The 20,357-nt window shown below is 38.5% G+C and overlaps 1 protein-coding gene across 5 annotated transcripts in view; it reads right to left on the bottom strand.

Annotated features, from left to right (window-relative positions):
* DMGDH (dimethylglycine dehydrogenase) overlaps positions 1 to 20,357 on the bottom strand; it is a gene marked incomplete at its 5' end in the record, with an annotated part of 53,669 nt that overhangs the window by 26,879 nt on the left and 6,433 nt on the right. For 4 of the 5 annotated variants that reach the window (XR_013764388.1, XM_079143568.1, XM_079143567.1 and 1 more), the window contains 9 exons: positions 731 to 861; positions 1,333 to 1,498; positions 3,343 to 3,496; positions 4,309 to 4,478; positions 6,135 to 6,333; positions 8,105 to 8,353; positions 13,111 to 13,315; positions 15,156 to 15,320; positions 16,725 to 16,819. Coding sequence is in view for 4 of the 5 variants with exons in the window: in XM_079143568.1 (XP_078999694.1) it covers positions 731 to 861; positions 1,333 to 1,498; positions 3,343 to 3,496; positions 4,309 to 4,478; positions 6,135 to 6,333; positions 8,105 to 8,353; positions 13,111 to 13,315; positions 15,156 to 15,320; positions 16,725 to 16,819 (1,534 nt within the window). Of the gene's footprint in view, positions 1 to 730; positions 862 to 1,332; positions 1,499 to 3,342; positions 3,497 to 4,308; positions 4,479 to 6,134; positions 6,334 to 8,104; positions 8,354 to 13,110; positions 13,316 to 15,155; positions 15,321 to 16,724; positions 16,824 to 20,357 lie in introns of all 5 variants that reach the window. The other variant, XM_079143569.1, reaches the window with a different exon arrangement.

Here is a 20,357-nt window from a genome sequence, read left to right as displayed (position 1 = left end):
ATAATTTATTGGGCAGCACCTGGAGCTATGCAAGTCTAAAGTGTTTATCTGGATTTAGGCAAGCTAAGTTACTAAGGTAGTACCCAAAACATCTTACATATAATTTGCATCATTTTACAACTAAGGTTGAAAGCCAGGATAAGACATTTATTAATTAGAAATAATATTCCAAGTACTTTTGGAATATCACACTAAAGACAGTTAAAGACTTTGTAGTTGACCAAAAATTTATGCAAAAGCTCAATTTGTCAGGTCAACAATTTAGCTGGGGACCAGAAAGCACAAAGCATCACAAAGGGAGAAAAGAACTCAGGGAGACAGTTCACTGAACTCCATCAAATGTGGCATCAGAATAAAAAAGATGGGCTTGAGCAAATTACTTTTACCTGAACCTTGGCTTTCTCATCTGAAAATGGCAAGAGTATATACTTTACAAATTATTGAGAGAATTAATTGAGTTAATGTCTGTTCTGGCACATTGATAATGCCTAATAAATGGGAGTTAATATTATTAGAATTAGTAAACTTGATGGGTATATCTTTCAAGGGGAGAGGGACCTTCCCTTCAAATATTTTCCCATAAAATATATAAAGTGTATTCAAAATGATCAGGTTTAAAAAGAATTAAAGTTGTACTTCAAGTACTAGTAAAAGAAAAACCCACTAGTTTTTCTCAAGAGTGAGTCAGTAAATAATATGTACAACATTTTCTTACTAGACCTGCACTTACCTAAGGTCGTGAAGTTCTGATCCAGAACCAGTTATTAACAGAAACTCCCCAGGAGACCAGTGAGAAACAGTCAACTCAGCATACACTCGACCTTTTGGTGTTAACATGTGACTTATATTTGTAAAACCCACCTACACAAAAAATTTTAAATTTCTTTACAATTAGGATGAATTAAAAAAACATGCATTCCTTTAACACTCATGTAAATAAAAATGTGGGTGTTGATAATGAAAAGCCTCCTACTTTTATCATTTATATCAATTGTATGAACTATCCAAGCCCAAGATTAATTTACAGTTTTCAACAAACAATCACTTAAAGCTATTTGTCATAAAATAACACTTCATTTAATTGTAGTCAATTTTAAGTTCTAAATGACATAATTAAGCAAAGTCATTAGGTCCTTGGATGATAATTCACACAACAAAAATTCAAATTTGAAAATTAGCTTCTACATTCTTGGTTAGTCGAAGAGTTCTAGTGTTCATACAGATATTGGGGAGCTCAAAGAACATACTGGATTTTGGCTTTGGAAAAAAAAAAAAAAAAAAAGAGGGGACAGAGAATTAAATGGGTCAGCATCCTGGACCTTGTCTATTTACCTTTGGAATGACATTTGCAAAGAGATGGTCCAACAGTCTAATGGAGTCTTGGCCTTTGATGTTAAACTTGCCAAATGGCGACAGGTCAATCACCCCTACTCTTTGCATAACCTGTTTATATTCAGAGCCCACAGGCTCAAACCAGTTTGTTCGACGAAAACTTGGCCTGAAACACAGTATTTAGTATCATAAAACAACTGTGATCCATTGTCAAAAACTACAGAATAAGAATATTTTAATAAACTTTACCCAGCTAAAAAAGCCTATTGGGGGTGATATGGGTTGGAGTGAGGGGAAGAGATGCAAACTAAAATTCTATTCTGCAAATCACACATATGCGATAGAATCTGACCTGGTAAATTTACCCATTGATCCCTTTGATTGTTTTTTGGTTTGGGGTTTTCGTGTTTTGTTTTGTCTTGTCTTTGTACTGGGGATTGAACCAGGAGCACTCTACCACTCACACACATCCCCAGACCTTTTTGTTTTTTATTTTGAGATTGGATCTCACTAAAAGATTGAGGCTGGCCTCAAACTTTCAATCCTCTTGCCTCCTTCTTCCAAGTCACTGGGAGTATAGGCATGTGCCACTGCCCCAGCTCCTTTGGCTCATTTTATAATGAATGAAATATTAACTAGCAAACAAGACAGAACTCATGATTTTTCAGATGTCAATCACCCCAGGGATTTTGAACCTGTTTGCACATTACAGCACACCTGAAGAGCTTTTTTAAAATACCAGTGGTTGGGCCTAATTAAATCAGAATATTTTTTGTGGGGATGAGGCTATCTAGTCCAGTGCTTCTCAAATATTCATGCAAAAACAAATTACTCAAATTCGTTAAAATACAGGTTCTGATGCTGTAGGCCTGGGGTGAGGTCCCATACTCTGCATTCTAACAGGCTCCCATGAAGTCCCCAAGCTGTTGGTCCACCCCTGGAGGAAGCAAGGGTCTGGTCCAACATCATCATCTTTCTGAGGAAAGGCACAAACTGACTTCTAGGACCTTTGCATTAGTTAATGACAGAACTAGGCCTGGAACAAAGGTCTCCCTCCTGATTTGTCAAAGTCCTTTCTATTTTATGAGGTGAACTTGTAACATGGTATTTTAACTTCAGAGCAGAAAGTTAAGTTTGCAAAATGAGTTTTCAGTAGTTTAATTATTAAAGGAGTGAAAGAAACTTAGGTCAGATCCAAATAGCGCAAAGTCAAGAATAGAGCTGGCATTTATCTGAGAAATTTATGAAAAAGCAAATCAATATGTGGCCACCAAACAATTTAGATTGGCTGCCTATAGAGCCCAAATTCATTCATCAAGAGCTAGTCTTCCACTAATCTTTGTACCATTTAGATCTGGTCTTTAGAAAGACATCAAAACCTATTTAAATAAGCAAAATAACAGCTCAAAAACAAAGGTATCTTAACTTCTAGACTTGCAACTTGTTTTCCCTTGGTTTATGGGTTCTCATGAGAAAAAAATAAATACACAATTGCTGTTAATCCCCAAAACAACAATGGCATGTAACTCTTTATTTGAATTCTGAGAGCTGTTTTAGTGGCATGCTTTATGTTTTAGCTTAACCTGAAATGCTAAGCAAAAGGTCGTTTTTCCTAATTTATCAACTGTGCATGTAATTTGCATGTCTCAGTGCAAACACACTAGAGAGCTGGTGCTTTCAACTATTTTGTGTGAATAGAAAACCCAAAACTGCATGTCTTTTTCATTTTGAGGTTATATACTATGTGTTTCAACCAAGCATCCAAGCCACTTGGCAAACCATTAAGAGCCAACTGAAGCCATGTGGAAATTTGGGTAGGAGTGTAGAAGCTTGCTCTGAGTGGAAGAGGTTTCATGAGGTCTTGTGATAGGACTCTCAGAGGTACATGGTCCTAGATGTGGGCCAATGTCATGTGAGCTAGATTAATGCTGAACTTCTCTGCTGTTTCTCCACTCCACCTCTGTAGTTTCATGGCTTGGTCAGACCACAGGCAGGCTGTCATTCACTTACCTGTACTGAGTGTCCTGGCCTGGTTTGTAGAACCAGTGTGGCTGCTCCCAGCCTGCATGGAACCCCATAGAACACTTAGGCTCCAGGGTTTTATAGAGACCGCTGACTCGCTCAGTTGGCCTCCCAGCAAAGCGTTCTTCTTTCGGATAACCAACTGGAAAAGGGAAATTGGTACTTTAAATAACTTATAGTCAAAATGATAGAATACTTTGAAGAGATTCAGAAAATGAAAAATATAGGTCTTAAAACCCAGAGAATCATGTGCGTGGGTGCACGTGCACAGGCACATACACACACACACACACACACACACACACACAATGTAAAAGACAAAGCTCTCATTTATATTGATTATAAAAGGAGTTATGGTTTGGAACTTGAATGCCTCCCCAAAAAGCTCTTGTGTTAAAGGCTTGGTCCCCTGCTGATGGAGCTGTCGGGAGGTGGCGGAATCTTTAGGAGGTAGGACCTTGTGAAGAGGTCACTAGGGGCGTGCCCTCAAGGGGGTTATGGATCCCACCCCCTTTGTCTTGCACTGTTTGTTTTCTAGAAACCAGGAAGCAAAACAGGTTTCCTCTGCCCTGCACTTTCACCATATGTACTGCCTCAAAACAGGCCCAAAAGCAATTGGGTCAAGCGACCATAAACTGAAACCTCTGAAACAATGACCCAAAGTAAACATTTTCCTCCCTATAAGTGATTTTTCTTAGGAATTTTGTCACAGTAACAGAAAACTAACACAAAAGGCAAAATAAAAATATATTTAAATTTTTAAATCAGGGATGCATGCCTCACATTAGATATGTACATTCATAGATACATTCCTTGTTATGTCTTAGAGGCACATGCCTAGAGTCCCAAACCACCTCCACCTCAACAAACAGAATAAAGAGCATCTAAAAAGTCAGAGATGCTGCAAGTCAATTCTGTTAACCCTTTATGGACAATGGTGAATTTGTACTTTACCAATATTGTTGAATCCGTATGATTCTCTTGCTTTGGCTTCAGTGTACTGAGTTGTTGTCCATTTGCCATAGCGATTGGGATCCAATTCTATCAGGTCAAAAGGAGGTTCTCCGTGAAGAATCCAGTCACTGAGATATTTCCCTACCCCACCAGCGTGGATTATGCCATATCTTTCAAATACAGAAATAGATACCCCTGTTACTAATGCATGTTATTTTCAAATGATGAAACATGTCCAACTTGGCCCCAAGTTTGGAGTGTTCTGTGCTATCGGAACATATAAATAACATAATCTTTATGCCATCCATTTTTTCCTTAAAAATGAAGAAATGCATGTTTAGGCATCCAAATGTGCCTGACTTGATAGCTAGTTTTTTTCCCATAGTTTTAAGAGGTGTGCACCTGGAAGACATTCCATAACACCTAACAAGAGTGCTCACGTAAAGAAAGCAAGGATGTGGGTGATAAGGGATCTAACAGGCAGATGTGCCCTCTCGAGCTGTGGTTATCCTGACTGGGGGAAAATTTCGTGGGCAAAACTTTGCCACAAGAGTCTCTTCTGGGACTCAGTTTAGTTCTGACCCCCTTCGGCAGTGACTTCATACAAGGAACTTGGGCCATTATCCTGGAGGCAATTACTTGGGGCACCTGTGAGGAAGAGGTAGAAAGGAGCACTGGTCCCTGTATGGTAGAACTAAAGGGTCACTTGGTGGGGGAGTTCATTCTGTTTTCTATTTCCATAAGAAGGTGCTTTAAAAACCAGAACATGATTGTAGCCAATCAAGGAGATCAGAACGGAGGGACCACAGTTTTACATAGGCCTCATGCAGGGCCACACGCAGACTCTTATCTAATCGAGGCCATCACTGTGGCTTTACCTGTGGCTAAGTTAAGAGGAGCTTCTAAGACATTGGGCCAGGAGTCATGGGGAGAGGACCAAGGAAAGGAGCTGCATGAGCAGACATTAAGATGCAAGGAACCCCAGTCCCCAAAGTATGGCAAGTCCACAGAACCACGGGTCTAAAGCAAAGACTGGGGAAACTGCAGCAAAGAATGGAATTGCTAACTAACTTTCCCCATCAGAAGACACCAATTTTGCCATTTTGAAAAATAAATGCCTAAATATTTATATTTGCCATTTCTCAAGGAGAATAAAAAAGCAGCAATATACACTCCTCTGGCCAATGTAGCACTAGACCTGGCAAAGAGCTGGCAATCATTAAATATTAGTTGAGTAAATGGACAAATAAAATGGGGAAGGAAAATAGAATATTAGAAGCTGCTATATGATAGTAAAGTGGGTTTGACATCAATAGATACCAAATTAATGGGACAAATATTAGAAATGAAACATCAAAGAGGCAATAGAATCATAAATAGGAAGCAACCTAAGGAATGTAGAGAATCAAATTGTGTTCAACAAACACAAATTATGGTGAAAATGCATCATATATTTTACATTTGATATTTTGAATTATCTTTGTCACATCGTATTATGAAAACATTCTTGTAAAATTGGGGCAAATTGACCTATCTGGAGATAACAGCATGAAAAGAGACACAAATAATGGAAATGGCAGGAAATACACAGGGTGAAAGCGTCAGGAAATTATTGCCTTTCTGTGTGCTCATCTTTAAAACAAGTGATTAAACGATTACCTTAAAAAGCAGTACTTTAAAACTGAAATATTTTTATTCCTTGGTCATGAAAATGAGAAAATAATCCCCCACTCCTGCATCTTTCTTTTTTGGCCCAAAATGATGCGACCATACTTATCTAAATAAGTGATTCTGCAGTCAGGATTGAATTACATGGAGATACTCACCCAAAGCCTATAGCCACCCAGTAGTTTCTGACCCCTTGATGGGGCCCCACCATGGGAAGAATGTCGGGAGAATAGGTAATAGGACCATTGACAACATTGATGATGTCAGCCTTTTTCAACACTGGAACCATTTCCATGGCAGCTTCGACGTGTTCCATGATTCGGTCTAAATCAGACTGAAAGAGTTCCTTTCCAAAGCCTGGAAATGCATGCCACTGTAGTCAGGATGCCATAGCTGCACTGCCAAGTACTCTAAAGTGCCCTGAGTCTCTGAAACCGCCTACATTTTCAGATGGCCTGTTTGGAAAGTACTTCCTTTTTTTTTTTTTTTCATCTAAACTTGACATTTACTATCCACAGATGGATAACCATAATATTACTGAGAATAATAATGCTATTGTTCTTCAAATAAAATCACCTTTTTAATTAATCAATTTCTAAAGTTATGTATATTAAGTTTCCAATATTGATTGAATCTAATCCCAAACACTAATAATTTGGTTTGTCAGGAGAGATCTTTATCCTTCAATTAACCATGAGAGCCTGTTTCATCCCCCCAGGGGAGGCAAATGGGAGTTTACAAACTCATGCCAGGACACTGGAAAAGTGAAATGCAGCTCCAGAATCTAGGATGACGGATTGAAACCCCTTTTAACTCTCCTTCCTCCAGCCTGCTCCCAATGTATCCATGGGCCTGGAGTTCTCTGAAAAATGACAGGTCTTGGAGGACAGTCATTTCTTGTCCTAACAGTCACTGTGATGGAAACGAGGTCCACAAATGAAGTTCCAAAAAGAATGCCTCTGCCCATTCTGGTGATTTTCCACACAGTATCCGGCCAGCTTCTTGCTCCTCCTGGGGACTGTCCATTGGGGCATTCTCGTGGAGGACATTGTTACTAGTGCCCAAGGACAGCTAACAATCTGGCTCTCCTTCCAACTGGAATTATTTAAGTGATTGTTCCATGTTTATTTGGAGGACAGGCTGCTGGCCTAGTGAAGACTGAGAAGGAGGCTAACGGGTGGCAGCTTGGCCCTCCCTCTGGGGGGCAGGAACCATTCTCCTCAGACCCAAATGTGCAACATCTACACAGCAAAACCAAATCCCTGAAGTTATCTGACCCAGCTCCTGTGCAAGGTGGTTTAATAATCATTTTCTGTTATATGGGCCTATTCTTTGAGGAAGAAGTGGGAAGAATTCATTCTCTATCCCAAGTTGCTTATCAAAGCATAATTCTACAAAGTACAATTTCCTCTATTCCCTTATGTTCCCTGTAATAGTTCAGTGTCCCAATGATATGTTAGCTCCCTTTATAGATTAAAACCAGAGGTGCCTCCTTTGGTGACCCAATTCTTCACCTGCCTCTGTGGAAATATTACACACGCGCGTGCACCCTACCCCCACAAATCCTAACCCATCTCCCTTGCAGGACTTAAAAGAGAAGCTACAGCACCTCCGTGTTAGCCTAGAAGCCAAAGTCTTTTCCATGCCCCAAATGTTGCATTGTAGGGCCTCAGTGTGCAGTAGCAGCCTATGCTGCTTGCTCTACAGGATTAGAGGCCCCTGGGCCTTCATTCTTCGTAGGATGAATAGCCTGTCGATGATTCCTGCCATATATCCAATTGTGAAAACACAATAGCAGCTCTCTTCAAATCTTGAAACTAGACCAAGCAGGCAGCAGATGGAGGAAAAAGGGAAGATGCAGGAAGTTGGAGTGTGCAGTCAAAAATTCACCTGGAGCCTTTCAAAGCAGCTCAAGCAGGTTTCTTTAGTTTCTTCACCACCAACTGCATCTTCTCTCTTTTCTCACTTCCTGCTGCTTGTTCAAAGAGATAGGAGAAGTCACCTCAAACCCCTCCAGTGTCACCTCCAATGTCCCAGGTACACGTGTCTTATTTGACAGCTGGCCCAGCCACAGAGAGGATGAACCATAAATGTCAGACCTGCACTCATTTTCGTTTGCTGAACCCACCTGGAGGGACTCCACTGGTGACCCAAGAGTCCTGAACCTTCATTTTCTCCTGACTTTCATAGGGACCAAACAAGAGCCCATCCCTTTCCTGTCGGAGGTAGTAGGATCCTTCCAGATCACGAAGCACAGGGAGTTCTCGTTTCAAAGCTTTCACTTCAGGTATAGTCGATGTAACAACATACTGGTGTTGAACTGGGATGAGGGGGTGTTCCAGTCCGATCATTTTGCCCACTTCACGAGCCCAAAATCCTTCAGTGAAAAAATCATTTAAAGATGTCACGACATGTATAAACATAGCACATATGACACTGAGGTGGCATTTATATTAAAAATATTTAGAAGACTTGGATTCTTATGGCAAAAATTTAAAGAATGTCATAATAATCTTTAAAAAAATTTTTTTTCCTATCATACTGGGAATCAAACTCAGGGCCTCACACATGCTAACTGAGTTATATCCACAGCTTCTTAAATTTTTTAGCTTTGCAAAATTGAATGGGGCAAGATACAACAAGATAATATTTGGCACTATCCAGAGTTTTGAATTTATCTATAGTGTTAGGGAACTCCAATACTGAAAAAGCAAAGATAGAGAGCAAACTCCCTCCCAAAAACTTATTTGAAAGAAACCCAGACACATTAAAAAGTACAAATGTTGATAAGAAAGATGGTGGAACAGGTTGACCCTGCTTGTGGACAGAGATAGTCAGACCCAGGAAGAGGCCACTGTGCTGATGTGATCAACGTAATAAGTATTCATAGTACGTATTAAACCCTACAAATCAGCTCCTATACCTCCCCAAACCCTACTCCCCAAACTATTGATGGTTAAAATTCCACAAATACAAAATCTCTCGGTTCACTTGAAATCTGAATCTGTATATATTTGAGGAGAGAGAGAAAATTAACTTTCATCTGTTACTTTAAAAGGTTGTTTTTCGTGAGTTCACAAGCGCTGGGGGTTAAAACCATGGAGGGCTTGGGGTCTCTCAATGATAGAGCACTTGCACACCATGCACCAGGTCCCGGGTTCAACCCTCAATATCACAAAGACAAAACAACAAACAAGCAACAGCAAAACAAAAGCAAAACCAAAAACCAGGGAGGAAAGAGGAACTCAGCAAAGAGGAGATTGGGCCCATCAGTAGTGGGGAGTCCCCAGAACAAATGTTTCTCACTTCACATTTTATGCCAAAAATAGAGCTGGACAATTTGAGGATGAAGGACCCTAGATTCTTTCCCAAGCTGACCCTTCAGGTCACAGAAAGGTGAGAAATGCCCAAGGTCATGCCTGGAGATCCAGTAGTCATCACATCTTACTGGTTTTCTTCCTGTCAAAAGAATTTATTTGAAAAATCCAAGACATCTTCACTTGTATTGAGGTATTTTAGACTCTACAATTATAAAAGTGATTATTACTTGGTAGGAATATGTTGTTGCCTGACCCGTCAATGGATTGTTTTAGGCGAGAGGGGTTCTGTTTGCTTATTTGTTTCATAATGACTTTGAGTAATCACTCAAGTGATTAGAGGATCCTATTTAAGTTACTGCTGTAGAGCTTTCACTTTCTAAATTTTTAACCATTTTTGTTTCCAAATTTTTTTTCCAGAATCAGTTCTGACATCGCTATGAGGTTCAGAGCTGGACACAGAATTATTTATACGTCTGTCTGGGAACCCACATTATGTTCTCTTAAGTGCCAAAGTTTGTCTTACTTAACCATCAAAACATCGCCCCTGTACTCTGTGGTTTTGCTTTAGCCTAACAGCTAGCTTGGTCACACTTGATTATAACCCCTGAAGTGGGTTCCCATTTGTAAACTAGAAATCTGGCCTGTGGGCATGAGAGCTATTTGTTGGTCTTTAATAATTTAGAGACTTAATTTATTCTTGCTAGGAGGAAAATGAATTACCAATATTAGGACTTTGTAGGAAAATATAGTAAAGTCACACATTCTAGTTAAATATATACTAAGGCAGTTTTAGAATATAAAACATCAAAATATTTATCCTAGCAATTTAAACTCCTGCAGTATCCTCAATCTACTTCTTTCAATTAAAAATATAAATTAAAGAAAATAAATTGAGTCCTATTCAAACATATTTATGAACTTCTGAGACCAGTTTCTTGCTTATTAATGTACTTCATCATTAAAATAAAGTGAAAATGTATGCATAAGTCTCATGGAACTGTATTGCTTCAAATCCAATAGTAATCTCTATGCTATTTTACCCTATGGTGCTAATGCCTGTTGGCACTCTCTTCCTCTATGTGTTAATAAATTAGCCTAAATGTAGCCAAGAGTATACTTCCACCCCTGCTAGATCACCCAGCACCAAGTTCAAAAGGTAGCGTCAAGCAAGAAGGGATCATTCTAAAAATCTACCATTACCCCCTGAAAAACAACTGGAGAGTCAACAAAAATGGCCATTGGAAATGGCTTCCATTTTTTTAGAAAAATACAATGTCTAATGGAAATAGGGTTATAAGGAAGGGTGAAGATTCCTGAATGAGTTTACTTTTACAAGAAGGTTTATACAGTGACAATGATGGCTTGCTTCACTCTTTGATGCAGAAGAAACAGGAAAAATTAGGCAATTCTTTTTTGGCTTCATGTTAGTATGATCCAGTCACATTTCTGTTGTGCCTTACTAGGAAAATTCTTAAGAAAATCTTATAAAATTATCTCGGGTTTAATGTGTCAACTGGAAATGAAGTCAAGAGAAACATTCATCAGAATGCAGAGAAAGGCTTGTCTCATAACTGAACATGTGGGCTGAACCTGAGGAGAGGACAGAATGAAGGTAAAATGACGCCTATTTTAAAAGCTGTGGCTACTAAAGGCAAGTTAGACCATTGCACACCAAGAGGTCGAAAGCATCAAAAATTCCTCAGTTGTTTGCTCAAAATTATAGTCATTCCATTCTTTCTGGTGTAGGAATGCCTGTCCAGTAGTGTTTCTCAAAAGATGTTTCGCAAATCATCTGGTATAGACAGTACAGGTTAAAATACAGCTTCCTAAAACTGAATATCCATGCATAAAAGAATAAAACTAGATCCCTATCTTTCACCCTGTATAAATGGCAACTCAAAATGATCAAAGACCTAGTAATTAGGCCAGAAACTTTGCAACTTCTAGAAGAAAATGTAGGGTCAACACTTCAACATATAGGCTCAGGCAACAACTATTTTTTTCCTTTTTTGGTACAGGGGATTGAACTCGGGGGCACTTAACTACTTAATTCCCAGTCCTTTTTTGTACTTTATTTAGAGACAGGGTCATGCTGAGCTGCTTAGAGCCTTGCTAAGTTGCTGAGGTTGGCTTTGAACGCTCAGTCCTCCTGCCTCAGCCTTCCCAGCCACTGGGATGACGGGCATGTGCCACAGCACCCAGCCTGCAACAAGTTCTCAGTTGTTTGAAAAGGGCAAAAGCTTTTAGGAGCAAATAAAGAAGAGGTGCATCACTACTCCACAAAGGGACACACTGTAGACATCATTCTAGGGACTTGTTAGCTTTCCCAGGGTGGCAGGAACAGCCATCTCAAGGACCTCCTTTCACTGCTTTTCCCCACCCCAACGCCCCACAGGATTCCTCAGCTGCCTAGAGAACTCCATCTAGATATGGGTCAGAGCTCTTTGAAGCCCATCCTATCTTCCTCTTCAGAGATTCCTTATTCCTCACAATTTTTTATAATTTAAAAAAATTATTATAATGACAATTTATTATGTAAATGAAAGTTTATCCATTTTAGGAAAACAATGGATAAATGTCTTAAATTAAGATCATCCAAGTTTATTCTCAAAATATCCTTTGGGAATGCATGTCTTCCTGAAGCACTGTGCTAAGAAAAATGGCAGAGCTTTGTGCAAGACCATCTGAACCAAGTGCAGTCATTGATTAGCAATGCCTGCCTTGGGTGCTGGATATGGGGATCTGAGTATAAGAACAGTCAAATGTTTTTTAGGGACTGAATTCATGAGACCATAGAAAATGTTGCAAACTTACAAAAAAATCCTTGCTACATGGAAAGAAGAATGAATGATTTCAATGTCCCAGATCTAAAAAATTTAGACCAGAGGTTCCCAAAGATAGTGGGAGAAAGGAGTATTAAATGGAGACTGAAGGGGCAAATGAGGCTCAAAACAAGACAATTTTTTATAATATCACATTTATTTTTTAAGAAAGTCCTTTTACTTTACTTTTAATCTCAAACTAAAGAAAGTATGTGATTTTTGTGTTTTTCAAATGGGAGGCATGAGTTAGGAAGATTCAAAATACTAATTTAGCATTTTATCCACTGAAGACATGACTTTCCAGGATCACTAAAATATTTGGTTGAAAAATAGCATCAGTGAGGGGGGGATCCAAGATGGCGGACTAGAAGGAAGCTGCATTCCTTGTCGCTCCGTAACTCCAGTTTCAAGCACAGGATATCTGTTTCTTGGTGAGGCAGTTTTTGCTGCTTATCGATCCCCTGGTGTTTACCCCATTTGTCTGCTATGATGACCTGCAGTCTGCCAGCATATCAACGCCTTTTTTGAGTGCAGATTGCTCACTGTCAGGTGCCTATCATCTGCCATTTGCCTGCCTCTTGCCTGTCCATCGCCTGTGTTACACCTATCCATCACCCAACGCATGAGGTTCACCTCCCGATCGTCCGACAACAGTCAGCAAACTGATTGCTGACTGCCAGTGGAGCACCAGCTGCCTGCTGTTCCCTGGAAGTTCACTGTCACAGTACCTGCAGGTACTAATCCAGTAACTCTGGAGGTTGAGGCAGGAGGATCAAGAGTTCAAAGCCAGCCTCAGCAATGTATGGAGGTCCTAAGCAACTCACTGAGACCCTGTCTCTTCATAAAATACAAAATAGGTCTGGGAATGTGGCTCAGTGGCTAAGCAGGCTTGGGTTCAATCCCCAGTAACAAAAAAAGGAAAAAAAGAAAAAAAAAAGAAAAGAAAAGAAAAACCCACTGGTTTTTAAAACAAGATTCAACACGACACTTACCCGCAGCATTCACAATTCTGTTTGCTCTCATGGATCCCTGTGGTGTTTCAACGTCCCAGGTTCCATCTGACCTGGATTTTAGAGACGTCACCGGTGCAGGGTATTTTAAAAGGGCACCATATTTCCTAGCTCCAGCAGCTAGGGCCATTGTTAGTGAATAAGGATCAATGTGACCATCTCCAGGATTATACAGACCAGCTAAAACCTAAATCAATCATAAAAGAATCAATATTCAGAAATAAACATATATTACTCAGTGCAACGATATCCTGCCAGCAAGAGTTCAATAAAACTAGACTTTAAAAGTGCATCTTGGCATCAGACCAACCACTCAGTACTTCTTTTTCCTAAATTCTGTTTAGATTTAGGTGGAATTTACACTGAAGGTTACACAGTGTAATTTGATAAAGGCTTGCAATTGTCTCCAACACCATTTCTCCCTTCCTCCAATAGCAATGGAACTGGAATGTTTATTTGGACATATGGCCACTAAGAACAAAGAGTACAGTTTCCAACTTTCATGGCAGCTATTAGTTCCAGCTGGTAGTTAAAATTAAGACAAAGTTCTGGTCAATGGAAATGCAAATAAGTGTCAGGAAAGCTTCCATGAATCATAAAAAAGACAACTGGCACATGTCCTTCTTTGTCCCTTATTCATCCTTTTATCTGGAATACAGGCATGATGGCTGGAGCTTCAGCTGCCATACTGGAATCATAACACAAAAGTCATATCCGAGGAATGACAGAATAAAGATCTAGAAGGTGACTGGGTCCTTAAAGTTCTCATGAAAAAGAGCCACCATTCAAGTCTTGGACTATTTATATGAATGAGAAATAAACTTACATCTTGTTTAAGCATTATTAGTTTGATTTCTGACATTTGAAGCCAAATCTAGTTCTAACTGACATATCAGTTATAATTTATATTTAATCATTTGATAGTGTTATCAATTCACATGTTATATATCTGGCGTTATACTTGATTCAAAATTCAACTACTATTCTTACACACCTATTTTGTATTAGAGCTTCAGACCAGGTACTGTGTGGGAAACAAAAAGGAATGAAAATAAAATAAAATGAGTTGATAGAGTGAACAGAGTGAAATACTATAAATAGATGTCATCTATTCAACAAAAATCTACTTAGCACCAAATATGAACACACTTTTGTCAAATATTTTTCTGCATCTATTGAAATGATTATGTGGTTTTTGTCCTTTATTCTATTAACACAGTGTGATTATATTGGTTGATTTTATAACTGTTAAACCATCCCAGCATTCCTGGGATAAATCCCTTTTGGTCATGATCTATAGTCCTTTTGCTATGTTGCTGAATTCAGTTTGTTTTTTGTTAGGATTTTCACATCTATATTCATAAGGGACAACACTCTTTCCTTCTTTCAGTGTTATTATTATTCAAAAGGGATGATCACCCATAGGGAGATACTAAATTCCCTGTCAGGTAGATTCTCTTAAGAAATATGGTATAAATTTAGATCCATACCTGGCACAAAGTCTATAAGAGAAGTACAATTATGAGTGATATTTGTGGAACAATATAACATGAAACATCTTTTTTTTAAGATCTTATTTATTTATTTGGTGGTACAGAGGTTTGAACCCAGGGCCCCACACATGCTAGGTAAGTGCTCTACAATTGAGCCATAGCCCCAGTGGAACTTCTTAAGTTGATTTTAAAAAATATATTAACTGTCTTTCTAGAAGGATCACTTCCTCTGCAGTTCTCAAATGGAAGGTTTATTATGGAAACCCTTTGATTGGGAGATACATTAGTAGAAAGGTATTGAAAATGTTTCCTTAATTGTCACGGTGGAAGACAATAAGATTTTTCATTACCTTTTCATATTTTATCAAGCTTATGTAACAGTTCACCTGGTAACTTTCCCCAATCCAGATCAATCATCTAGTTTTGCCTTTCAAAATGTGTGCACCAGGTATTTCTATTTTTAACTTCTTAAAACACCTTTTTCTAATTTTAATTCAAATCAACAAATGCCGAAAATGCCCCTCAGATAAATACCTTACTCATGTTGAGTAAAGGGAACATCTCTTGAATCCTTTCAGGTCCAATAATGTACTGTTCTGTTGCGTGCCAGCCCGTCCGTGTCATTTGATATTTAAATTCATCAACCCTTACGGGAGTTGTAGCGATTCTGATGCTACCTGGCTGATGGAATCCCACCATCTATGACAGAAATTCCAATAAAAGCACATGAATAAGTTATTCTTTGGCACTCAAACACAGTTCCCCAGCACAATGAAAATGCAGGTGTATAAGCAAAGAGATTTGGTGTGCAGTGAAAGAGATAACTACATAAAATATTTGTGTCTTATGATAAGACATTCATTCAACTATTACTTACTCAGTACCTCCTCTCTGCCAGGCATTATTCTAAACCCCACAGATGTTGGGGTGAGCAAGAGAAGCAAAGACCCCAATGGAACCAATGTCTGCAGAAGATCAGACAGCTGAGTGCTTAATACAATAACCTGGGATAAATGTTAACATGCAAACTGAAAGAATGTTTTGTGAAAAAGATAAAGACAAAGGATTCAGGAGGAATCATGAAGAATCAAAGTGTTGCAATGATGAGATAAATTGTGAGCTGAATTAAACATTTATTTAACATTTATTAAAGTCCCACAGTTTGCCAAGCCTCAACAAAGCCCTGTGTTACAGGGATAAAAGAAACAATCCTTGTCATAATCTGTAGGGGAAATAACCAGTAAAAGTACAGTTACAATAGGAAGAGATTTGTGTTACAAGAGCACAAATGTTCTCGGAATCAAGAGATGCGCCATCCCACTTGAGAAGGGCTGAGGGAATGTTGTTCAGGCAGAGGAAGCAAAAGGTGAAAAAGGAAACAACCAAAACAAACAACAACAACAACAAAAAGTGATTTGAGAAAGCTCAGCACATTCCAGAATGACATGTCACGGGACTAGCACAAGCATATAAACAGAACGGGCTGGAGAGGCAGGCAGGGGTCAACTCCTGATGAAGGTCACGCTCCTGAGGTCACGCTAAGCCTTTGGCCTGCGTCCTGCAGATTGTGGAAACCCATTTGGTGGTTTTCAACAATGGAGAATTTAAGCGAACTTTAATCTTGGTCTATGAAAACTCTCTTTATTTTGAGAGTATGAGTCAATCTGAGAGGGGATAAGAATAAAAGTGAGGGGCTTTAAGTGAAATATTTTTCAAACCATGTGACAATCTGGCACACACTATTGTCAGATCCTTTGCAGTCCAATTGCTGAGAGGGTCTGATTTTTTAGTTTCTGGATATAGCAACTGGCAAAGATATTTTTGAAAGCTGCTTTTTATTCTTTCTTCATTTAAAAACAAAAAAGAAATTGGTTAGTTACACGGATAATACACTTAAGAAATTAACTTAATTTTAAAGCAGATTCTCAAGGTTCTTTTCTTAAAATCTCATCCTATTTCTCTACCTCGATCAACACCAACATTGCACATGCCATTCATGTCACTGCACACAGCAATACACGATGATAAATCAGATCCTTCAGAAATCTTATCTACTTCTGAGAGACCTGGCCTAGTGGACAATTTTAAGTTAAATGTGTTTACCTGCCCAGTTTCTTCTTCCAGTGCCTCATAAAGTTTGATGCTATCATAATGTATTTTCTTCAAGTTTATTCCAGGATGGAAGTAAGTTGTTAAACCTGCCTTAAAAGTGGGGAGGAAAGGAAATACTGAGAAAAAAATAGCATTTTCCAAAACATTGATAATTTATTTGCTATGCAGTAATTTAATGCTGGCAAGAAATTGAGAAGCACTCATCAGTCCTTGGGAATGAAAAATTTGAGTACTTCAGAGCATAAGGCTCATGATAGGTTATAAAAAGAAATTTGAACCATATAAGTAAAGTGAGAGCCAGCCAGCAGACATATATATAAAGTCCATAAAAGTTACTAGGAAAAAAGCTGTTCAGAGAATCATAAGTGAGATGATTTAGATGGAAGGTTTAGGAACATATGCTATGGTTGAATACCCTTTATCCAAAATGCTTGGGACCAGACATGTTTTAGATTCTGGATTTTTAAAAATATTTGCCTATACATAATGAGCTATCTTGGGAATGGGACTCAAGTCTCTCCAAACAAGAAGTTAGCTTAGATTTCATATTCACCTTATTACACACATATACAATATTTTAAATAATGTTGTGCATAAAACAAAGTTTGTATATATTGAACTATCAGAGACCACAAGTAGAATTTTCCACTGTGGTGTCATGTTGATGCTCAAAACTTTCTGAAGCATTTTGGGTTTCAGAATTTTGGATTTGTATTGGGAAGCATACAACATGAACTCAAGCCAGCAAACCATGGGCGTGTTCCTTTAAGCAGGACGACAGCAGCAAAGGGTTTTCCCATCTTCCCCTTGAATGAAACAGCCCTCCTGTCCCTTTCCTGAAGTTGCAAAATTCAAGAATTAGAAAATTCCTGGTAATGAGAGTCTGGTGACTAGATGAATAGATTTTTGTTGAAGCTTAAACAGTTTGATAAACACAAAGTTAGCACACCATAAATATTTGTTAAATAAATACAGACTAATTACTCTCTGAACAATATATCTAAATATTAGATGTGCCAAAACCCTTTTATCAACTTTGGCAGATACAATGTAGTATCCAAAGAATCCTAGGCAATTGCATAGAACAAGTTGTCTTAATTAAGTATCTGGGGCCTCATTTTGCAGCTAATTTATCCTGGAAAGTTCATCAGACTACAATCTGTTCAAAATCAAATTTATTTAGAAATATTTATAAGGTAAATATTCTATAATAGTGGTGGGCATTTGGTTCTTTTGAGTTCAAAAACACCCCTATTAAAATTTGTCAATCATCCTTCATGGCCCAGAACTGTGGGGCTTCTCTCTGTACTTGTTCAAGCGCCTGGATGTAAGCACAGCTATACTTTAGACAAAAAAAAAAAAAAAATCCTAGCCCAGCCTCTAGGTCTTCCTATACCATGGTTTCATATAAGAGTAGAGAAAGGGGCTGGGGATATAGCTCAGTTGGTAGAGTGCTTGCCTATCAAGCACAAGGGAAGAGAAGACATTGGGAAGGTCACAGAGATCTCCAACAGGAAAGGGACTCACCTTCGATTTAAAGAAAGAAAATGATAGTCATTGGTGAAGAGGATAAAGGAGGGAAGATGAAACAGAGGTGATCAGTAAGAATTATAACCCTCTGAATAAGTTTGGATTTATGAATCCTTGTTGATTTAAATACATAAAAGAGATGGGAAAGCTCTTCCTTTAGTGGACTGACAATAATAAAAGGAATAATGGAACCACTTTTGAACCAGCTATCCCACACCTGGATGTATATCCAGAGGACTTAAAATCAGCATACTACAGTGATGCAGTCACATCAGTGTTTACAGCAGCTCGGTTCACAGTAGCTAAGCTATGTTACCAACCTAGGTATCCTTCAACAGATGAATGGATAAAGAAACGGTGGTATATATATACACAATGGAATATTACTCAGCCTTAAACAAGAATGAAATTATGACATTGGAGGTAAGTGGATGGAGTTGGAGAATATCATGCTAAGCGAAATAAGCCAATCCCCGAAAACCAAAGGCCAAATGTTTTCTCTGATATGCAGATACTAATTCACAATAAGTGTGGGGAGGCTAAGGAAGAATAGAGGTACTTCGGATTAGGCAGAAAGGAGTGAAGGGAGGGGACAGGGTCTGAGGGTAGGAAGGATAATAGAATGAATTGGATATTATTACCCTATGTGTATATATGACTACACAACCGGTGTGATTCTACATCATGTACAAACAGAAGAATGAGAATTTATACTCCATTTATGTATGATGTGTCAAAGTGCATTCTACTGTCATGTATAACTAATTAGAAGAAAAAAAAAAAGTCCATTGCCCACAGGCAACGAAAATGTGAAAAAAAAAAAAAAAAAGCTCAGTGACTGAGTTTAATACATCCTGCATCCCAGTGGCTCCAAATATTTATTCATATACTTATATCCAATTAAAAAAAAGTCTTAGCATAACCACTAAAATAGGTATACTGTGTTATTTAAATACAATATGCAAACATGGATTACTGTATTAATAGAAATCATAAAAAACAAAAATAACTTGGAGTGAAACATTTTTAATAATTGTATTTATTATGTAGAAAAAACTTTTGAATATTAAGCTTATTAGTCACATTTAAGCAAGAGCTATGTGACTAATAAACTTTATCATAAAACGGCATATACTGGATTAACATTGAAATGCAGCAGTGTAATGGCCTGATTCTAGCCTTTATTGTAGTGGCTGTGATAACAGAAACAGATCCCTCTCAGTGGTACACAGACCCAAGAAGCCTCTATGCCTCAAATGCCTCAGTGACTGCTTGTATTCTGAATAAAGCACATAAATGTTGGTGAGGATGTGGGGAAAAGGTACATTCATACATTGCTGGTGGGACTGCAAATTGGTGCAACCACAATGGAAAGCAGGATGGAGATTCCTTAGAAAGCTTGGAATGGAACCCCCATTTGACCCAGACATCCCACACCCCGAGCAGCCTTCACTGGGCTTTGCTCTCTGCATCTGAAACCCCTTCTCCCGTCCCCGGCAACACCTAAACAAAACTCTCTATTGATATGGGACTATAATCTTTCATTTTCTCTTGTCCATCAATTGTTACAAACTAACTGGAATGTATTGCATTTTTTAAAATTTTGAATAAATGGGGATAGATCTCATTGAAATTCCTCATTCAGAAATATTTTAAATGGGTTAAAATGTATTTCTTGCATATATGAGAGGTGGTATGATTCATTTTGGCCAGGAAAGCTAATAATATCAACATTTCCAAACATCCCTTTCAAAATGCTGTCTTCCCAATAGGACTGTGTTCCAAAAGGCAGTTATTTCACCCTTATTGACAGTATCATTCTTACAGCAAAGAAACACTCTCTCTTCTGTGTTTGCTGGTTGGCTTGCAGTACGGGGGATCAAGTACTCTAGTCCTGGGTCACACTCCCAGCCCTATTTTTAAAATACATATAACTTCTACGTAGAAACAAGGGGTAGCCTTTTGTATTACTACAAAGGTCAACGAATTGGGGACACTCATCTTTTTGTAAAATAAAAATGTATCTTTACATTTCAAACTCTTTTAATAATTGCCAGGCGATAATCAAGAAGCCTTTTAGTAGTGGTATATTCT

This window comes from Sciurus vulgaris, assembly GCF_902686455.1.
Source record: "Sciurus vulgaris genome assembly, chromosome: 6".
NCBI classification, from domain to species: domain Eukaryota; kingdom Metazoa; phylum Chordata; class Mammalia; order Rodentia; family Sciuridae; genus Sciurus; species Sciurus vulgaris.
The sequence above is the reverse complement of the archived record's forward strand: the minus strand, read 5'-3'. Positions and strand labels throughout refer to the sequence as shown.